Below are 8,038 nucleotides of genomic sequence, written 5' to 3'. Positions count from 1 at the left end.
CAGGGAAGATTGTACTGGGCCCGTCCGCCCGATTAGAATACAGACTCGTAGTGTCCCCAATTTTAATTGGGCTAAAGCTTTTGTGATAGGCTGATAGCACTCTTGAGGGCCACTTAAGTATGAAATTTGCCCCTATTATGATCTGAAGAAAGCGTAGCCAGTGAGCTACAAGTAACCCCTTCGAGATTCGCCAATAACACACAAGACACATCATCAATTGGCTCCAATCTGACAGGTTGAACGTTTGAACTGCATGGTGATTAGTGAGGCAGATGCTTACATGTATTCTTTCACCATCAAGTCCAAGGTCTTCAATAACTAGATGGAAGATCACTAGATCTGGTGTGCATAAATCAAATAGCTTCCACTACTTATGATGTGATACTATACATATTTAATTGATCATTTTTGCGTCTCTAGCTTGCCACAACACCATTACTTTGATAGTTTTTTTTTTTTACTTTCCATATTATTTTTTCTTTTTCATGTATGAACTACCTTTTTAATATAAAAATTAGGATATAAATGCATGATTAGTTGTTCAGCACTATATTCTGCACATTAGCCCACAAATTAAAGATTACGAAAATAAAGCACAATTTTTCATAAGTATTCTATATTTATTTTTCTTTTAGATGATTCAAGAAAGCAATTTATTGGTCCATAACTACAGTCACACTCTTACACAACAAAACACAGCCTAAAAGTGATTCAAAGAAAGACGAAGATAAATAGCATACCAGTAATAATTCTGCGGGGCCCCAATTCTCTCGCAGCATCCAAAAGCCTCGACAATGCATCTGGTGTATGGGCATAGTCCACAACCACAGCAAACGCTTGCTCCTCATCTATCAACTCAAACCTCCCAGGAACACCATCCACTTCCTCAATCCCTCTCACTATGTCCTCCAATGGTGCCCCAACTGCAATCCCAACTGCAACCGCTGCAAGAATGTTATATATGTTATGTCTCCCAAGCAACCCAGAAGATATCTCGAGAATTCCCTGAGGTGTTTGAACCAACACCTGTGTCTCAAATAACGATAGCTCAAACTTCAAAGGATGAACATCAGCAGTCTTATTTCCCATTGCGTATGTCACTACCGGAACATTAGAACTACCCTGCGCAATAAAATAAGAAGCATTTGGATCATCAATGTTCACAACCTTTCGATGCCTTTCAGGATCAACCATCTTGGCAAAAAGCTTCGCTTTGCTTTCCCTATATTCCTCCTCGGTCCCATGGAAGTCAAGGTGGTCTCTTGTAAGGTTTGTAAAAACAGCAATGTCGAAATCTATCTCATCACACCTACCAAGTGCCATACCATGAGAAGAAGCCTCCATCACAACTGCCTCAGTCCCATTATGAACCATCTTGGCCATTAATCTCTGGACTGAAACAGCATCAGGCGTAGTATTAGCTGCTTCTAACTTATGATCTCCATGAACGTAATATCCCAAAGTACCTAACATCCCTGTTCTCAACCCCATAGCTTCATACATTGCCTTAATCAAATGGGTAGTCGTTGTTTTCCCATTAGTCCCAGTAACCCCGATAACTGATAAACTCTTCGAGGGGTGCTTATAAAATGAAGCAGCAAGCAAAGGCAACACCAAATTAGTATTCTCCACAATCACGAGCGCCTTACATCCCAATGTCTCATCGATATTAATCTCCTTATTGGCCACCACGGCCACTGCTCCTCTCTTATCAGCCTCAGTCAAATAAGCATGCCCATCAGTCTTACTCCCCTCGCAACAAACAAACAAATCTCCAGCGCTCACTTCCCTTGAATCATGCTGAATCCCAGTGATCACCACCTCCAAGTCGCCAAAAACAGACGCGGGCACAACCCGGCTCTCATCCAAGAGCTCAGCAAGCGTCATCCTAAACATAGGCTCTGCAATCCTAGCTCTGGAACTCTCCAACCCATCAAGATTTATGTCAAACGAAGACGCATTCACAGACCCGTTCGAGTCCAAATGACTGATTACCTCGTCCTCGCTGCGCTCATCCTCGGAGATGACAGTCAACCCGTGGAGCTCCTTAATCTCTTCAAGATCCACGACTTCCTCCGCCGACAGCTCGTCGACGGTGTCCAAAGCTGGGTCCTTTTTAGGCTGGTTGGGCTTGAGGAGGCCCCGGGAGACGAATTCCTGGCGCTTGAGGGCAATGGCGGTGTCAATGTCGCCGAAGAGGTCGTCGCCGGAGGACGCTTTGGGAGCGTGGGGGTCTTGAGGGGGGTCGGATTCTAGGCCTAGGGCAGATATGAAGAGGGACTGGTCCTGCTTGAATTGGGCCTCCTGGGCCTTTTTGGCTCGGGCGACGTGGCGCTCGAACTGCTGGAGCTTGGAGACGCCGTGGGAGGAGTCCTCGGGAGCTTCAGGGGGGTCTTCGTCGGAGGGTGAGGGGTTGTGTTTGTGAGCGCCGGCGCCGGCGGCGGGGGGGGGGGGGAGAGTTGACAGGGGTCTGAAGGAGAGAGAGGGAATGGAGAGAAACATGTTTTAGACAGAGGAAGATAGAGAGAGATACTAGGGTTTAGGGCTAGGGTTTTTGCGACAGGATGAGGTTGGGAGTGAGCACTGGGGTCAAGGGGAGGGGAAAAAAACAGAGATGAAACCGAGCGAGCACTGAAATTATCCCGGGGAGTCATCATGGAGGAAGAGATAAAAAGGAGATCCAAACTGTGGGACCCATAAATATGACCGTTGACGAGTCACCATTGTTATCGCTTAAGAATTATATATATATAAAAATATGAGACTAGCTTATTCATTATATAATAGGAGGGACACTTCACATACCCTTTATTGATTCTATATTTTAAGTCCTTGTAGCAAAACTCTTCTCTTATATTTTATTGTGCGCGTAAAAAAGAGGAGGGTGAAGTCGTTGATGGGTCATGAATTTTTTTTAAAAAGTTAAAAAATGATGCTCACATTTTACCTTTCATTTAGTGTGGTCATTACTGTTCATTAATTATTTGCACTTGACTTGCACTTGACTAGAAATTTATGATGGACGCTCATCCTGCTTTCTACCAAAGCTTCTTAAGTGATGAGAAAAAGAAAATGAAATGAAGAGTCAACAAGTACTTCTGACTTATACTAATTTTTAGAGTTTTTTTTTTTTTCCTTTCATTTCTTAATAAGTGCTCACGAGTACCTGTTAGAAAAAATATTTTTCTAAAGGGTCATTCTAGTTGTACTATGATCACATATTAACTACGGACAAAGCAACTCTTCCAAGCTAGGGAGCAGGACCAAGCGCCCATAGAGACGCTTCTATTGCTAATTTTCTTACATAAAAGACAAAAACGTACTTGCACAAAATCTTTAGGTACATGAATGGAAAAGGAAATAGTAGTTGATCATTATATTTATACAAGTTTACGGACGTTTAATGTTTCAATGAACCTCTTCCCTTTCTTTCTCCCTTCTTTAAATCAAGATATGGACATGAGCAACACATTTCTTATTTTATATATTTTTTTGTTTTTTGTTTTTGTTTCTATGAAATGCATTATTTTGGAAGTTTGTGCACTAGTGACTCATGCCCCAATTGTTTCCTTTATTGTTACATGCGAAGAAATGGCGAGCACACCAACAAAGACCGTAGGAAATGACGAAAGAACAAGTTTGGGTGATGTGCGGTCGATCGCGTGTGGCGCGGCGGTCGACTGCCAACGTGCACGAGGCTGAGTTTTGTTCTGTATCAGGTCACAGTCGACCTCGCGTGGCGCGGCGGTCGACCGTCAAAAGTCCAGAGACACTGGAAAGTTTCTGTCGTTTTTGTGGTCGACCGTGCGTGGTTCTACGGTCGACCGCGAGTCGGGTCTGCAGTTGAGTTTGGTTTTCTGACCCGTTTCATTCTGAGTTGATATATAATCTTAATCCTAATTAATTAGAGTTAAACAAGAACATGTTGAGCAGTCTTTAAGAGGGGATTGCTGCATCCAATTGTAGGAGAGTTGTGAGAGATCTAGAGGCTTTGTTTTAGAGTTTATTTGGTGAGATTTGTAACCCTATTTATATTCTCTTGAGTTCTAATAGTAAGAACTCCCCCCTCCTTGCCCCGTGGACGTAGGTAACTTACCGAACCACATAAACTTCGCTTGTCTTGCTGTGATATTGTGTTTGGCTTATTGGTTGTGATTTATCTCGTTCTTGTTCGTGTGGTTTCGAGCTTCCGTCGCGCACAACAAGTGGTATCAGAGCTTTAGGTTTGGCTTGGGGCTTGTTCGAAGGATTCGCTGAAGGATTCCTATTTGAAGAGTTAGATCGACAACATGGGAGAAACAAGCACATCAAGTTCGTCTCTTACGAAGGCGATACAGAGTCTGAGCATCAATAATACGAAGATTGATGTTCCGAAGTTCGACGACAAGATTAATTTCGATTTATGAAGGTGCCAGGTGATGGATGTATTGGATGCACAGAATTTGGAGGAGACTCTTGAGTTACAAAAGAAACCCGCTGACATGGAGGACAAGGTTTGGAAGAAGATGAATAGTAGGGCTTGTGGAGTTATTCGGTCATGCTTGACCCTGGATCTTATTTAGGACGTGATGAATGAGACGTCGGCGAAGAAAATATGGGAAACACTCAATGAGAAGTATCTTACGAAGAGCATTGAGAATCAGCTTCACTTGAAGAAGTAGTTTTACTAGTTTAAGATGAAGAGGGGAGTTTCCATTAGAGAGCATGTAAACAATTTTACGAAGCTACTTTCAGATATGACCAATGTGGACATCATGGTTGAGGATGAAGACGAGGTGATGCTACTTTTGTGTTCGTTGCCCGATGATGATTATGGTACGCTCGTTCTCACTATGATCAATAGAAGAGCTACTGTTAGCTATAAGAAGGTGACCTCAGCGTTGGTGAATTATGAACTGAGGAAGAGTGATGGCGAACCCTCCGAGAAGGCATCGGGAGATGTATTAGCAGTTCGAGGCCGTAGTCCAAACCATTGCCATGTCAACCGCTCAAAATCGAAGAATAGAGGTGCCTATAAGAGTGTTGGTAGAAATCAATATCGGTATCATAAAGAAGAAGGACATTAGAAGATTGACTGCCCAAAATAGAAGGAAAAAACCGGGAAGAACAAGGGGAAAACTATACAAGCTTCAGAAGTGAATGTTGCAAAAGGTGTTGGCGAACATTCAGATTTAGATTCTTCGAGCTATTTGTGCCCTGCACTACCGTCATTTGCTATGCCGACTCTACGGAGTGGATGTTGGATTCGGGTGTCATATATCATATTTGCCCTAGGAGGGTTCTCCAACTTTGATGAGCTAGAACGAGGGGATGTCGTGCTTATGGATAATGATCATGTATGCCCTATTGGTGGTATTGGTTCAGTCCAGATCAGGATGCATGACGGTGTGGTGAGGGAGTTGAAACAAGTGAGGTTCGTGTCGCAGTTGACGAAGAATATCATTTCTTTTGGTACTTTGGAGGCAGTTGATTATCGGATGACCTTAGAGGATGCTACCATGAAGTTCACGAAGGATTCTTTGGTGGTGATGCGAGGAGTTAGGGAAAACTTCCTATACTACTTGAAGGGTAAGACAATTACAGGGGGGTCTGACAACTTCTATAACTACTATCACTTTATGGCACACGAGATTAGGATACACATGTGATAAGTCCCTACAGTCATTAGCGAAACATGGGCTATTGAAAGGTGCTAAGATCTGCAAGATGGAGTTGTGTGAGCATTGTATATTTGGGAAGAAGACTAGGGTTAAGTTTGGCACCGCTATTCATAGTTTGGGGTCTTTCCAAGAACACATCACTTGGTGGGGCCATCTATTTTGTTACTTTCATTGATGACTATTTCAGGAGGAATTGGGTATACCCTATGAAGCATAAACATAAGGTCCTGTATATTTTTGCAGTGTGAAAGAAGAAAGTAGAGCTGCAGACAGGTAGAAAGGTGAAGACTCTACGTTCAGATAATGGTGGAGAGTATAAGAGTAGTTTGTTTCTGCAGTTTTGCCGGGATCAAGGTATTAGGTGATACTTCACAGTTCGAGAGACACCACAACAGAACGAGGTGGCTGAGAGATTAAACCGTACCTTACTGGAGAAGGTGTGATGTATGATGACGCGGAGTGGATTGCCTAGATCCTTTTGGGCTGAGGCATTGGTTTATGCTAGCCATCTCGTAAATAGGTTGTCGTGCACTGCGATACAGGAAAAGACTCCTTTGGAGCATTGGTCTGGTTCGATAGCTAGTGACTATGAGTCACTTCGGATATTCGGGTGTCCTGCTTATTACCATGTTAGTGATGGTAAATTGAATCCAATGGCGAGAAAGACAGTCTTTATGGGATTTAGAGATGGAGTTAAAGGCTTCAAGTTATGGGATCCACAGGACAAGAAGATAGTTATATTTGATGAGGCGTACATGATGATACCTCAAGTTTCTCGACAGGTGGAGGAAGACCAGATTTGAGAGATATCACAGTAGGTGGAGGATGATGTGGCTTCACCCACTCTAGATAGCATTGTATCCATTAAGGCTCCTACAGAGGTGACACTAGGAGGAGATGGGATGACAGCCGGGCAGATAGAGGATACAGTAGATTATGAGACTCAGGAGCAGGGTTATGTTCAGGAGTCTATTGCAGCGAATAGACCTAGAAGGGTGATTCGTCAGCCAGCTAGATATAATGATGTCATGGTCGCATATGCATTATCAGTGGAGGTTATTGATGATATGGTTCCATCCATATTCAGGGAGGCAAAGTCTAGCCCCGATTTGATCAGGTGGAAGGAAGCTGAGGAGGAGGTGCGATCTCTTCAGAAGAACAACATTTGGGAACTTGCAAAGCTACCTAAGGGTAAGAAAGCTATTGGTTGTAAGTATGTATATGCGAAGAAGGAGGGATCTTCTATTGGGGACATTAGGTACAAAGCCAAATTGGTTGTCAAGGGATATGTACAGCTTGAGGGCGTTGATTACAACGAGGTATTTTCACCCGTTGTGAAGCATTCGTTGATTCAGATTTTATTAGCATTGGTGGCACAACTGGATTTGGATTTAGTCCAGATAGATGTTAAGACAGCTTTTCTACATGGAGATTTAGATGAGGAGATCTACATGACACAACCCTTGGGATTCAAAGCTGCAGAAAAGGAAGATTTAGTTTACAAGCTGAAAAAGTCTCTTTATGAATTGAAGCAATCATCGTGACAGTGGTACAAGAGATTCAACAGCTTCATGATTGGCCATGGGTACACGAGAAGCCCATATGACCCATGTGTTTATATGCACAAGCTACAAGATGGTGAATACATATATTTACTTTTATATATTGACGATATACTTATTGCTTCCAGGAATTCTTCGGCTATTCGAAAGTTGAAAGAGGAGCTGTCATCCGAATTCGAGATAAAGAATCTTGGAGAAACAAAGAAGATGTTGGGTATGGAGATTGAGAGAGACAGGGTGATATGGAGATTGAAGCAATCGAGATGAAGCTTGCACACCTGCGGTGAAGAAATAAGGAGATCTTTCTATATCGCCGATCAAACGTCGCTTGCGATGGGTTGCCTGAAGTAGATTCTCATTTTTAAATAGTAAAAATGGATGATCCACATCTTCGGGTCAGGCGCCCGAACTTGTGATCACTCGCAAACCAGAGGTGAGGCAGAAGAAGTAAAGGAGTTACTTGCAAAAGATGTTGAAGAAATTCAGCTTTGATGACAATGTAAAAGCAGTTAGCACTCCATTGGCTCCCCACTTCAAGCTTTCAGCTAATATGTCACATGTTTCAGTTCAGAATAGAGATTACATGTCGAAGGTTTCATATGTCAGTACAGTGGGTAGCTTGATGTATGCGATGGTGTGTACGAGGTTAGATTTATCACAAGCCGTGAGCATGGTATCGAGGTACATACACAACCCCGAGAAGGGTCATTAGGAGGCCATGAAGTGGATTCTACGGTATGTTAAAGGCACCGTGGATGTTGAATTGATTTTCTAGAAGAGTGAGAAGAATGGACAGGATTGTATTGGTTACGTGGA

The 8,038-nt window shown here is 42.9% G+C and overlaps 1 protein-coding gene across 8 annotated transcripts in view; it reads right to left on the bottom strand.

Moving 5' to 3' along the window:
* LOC109827232 (UDP-N-acetylmuramoyl-L-alanyl-D-glutamate--2,6-diaminopimelate ligase-like) overlaps positions 1-2,642 on the bottom strand; it is an 11,004-nt gene extending 8,362 nt beyond the window's left edge. For all 8 annotated transcript variants that reach the window (XR_002243368.1, XR_002243374.1, XR_002243373.1 and 5 more), the window contains exon 1: positions 741-2,642. Coding sequence is in view for 2 of the 8 variants with exons in the window: in XM_020394194.1 (XP_020249783.1) it covers positions 741-2,502 (1,762 nt within the window). In the remaining 6 variants the exon portion in view is untranslated. The remainder of the gene's footprint in view (positions 1-740) is intronic.
* Between the last annotated feature and the right edge of the window lie 5,396 nt (positions 2,643-8,038).

This window comes from Asparagus officinalis, unplaced genomic scaffold, assembly GCF_001876935.1.
Source record: "Asparagus officinalis unplaced genomic scaffold, Aspof.V1 AsparagusV1_Un95, whole genome shotgun sequence".
NCBI lineage: Eukaryota > Viridiplantae > Streptophyta > Magnoliopsida > Asparagales > Asparagaceae > Asparagus > Asparagus officinalis.
The sequence above is the reverse complement of the archived record's forward strand: the minus strand, read 5'-3'. Positions and strand labels throughout refer to the sequence as shown.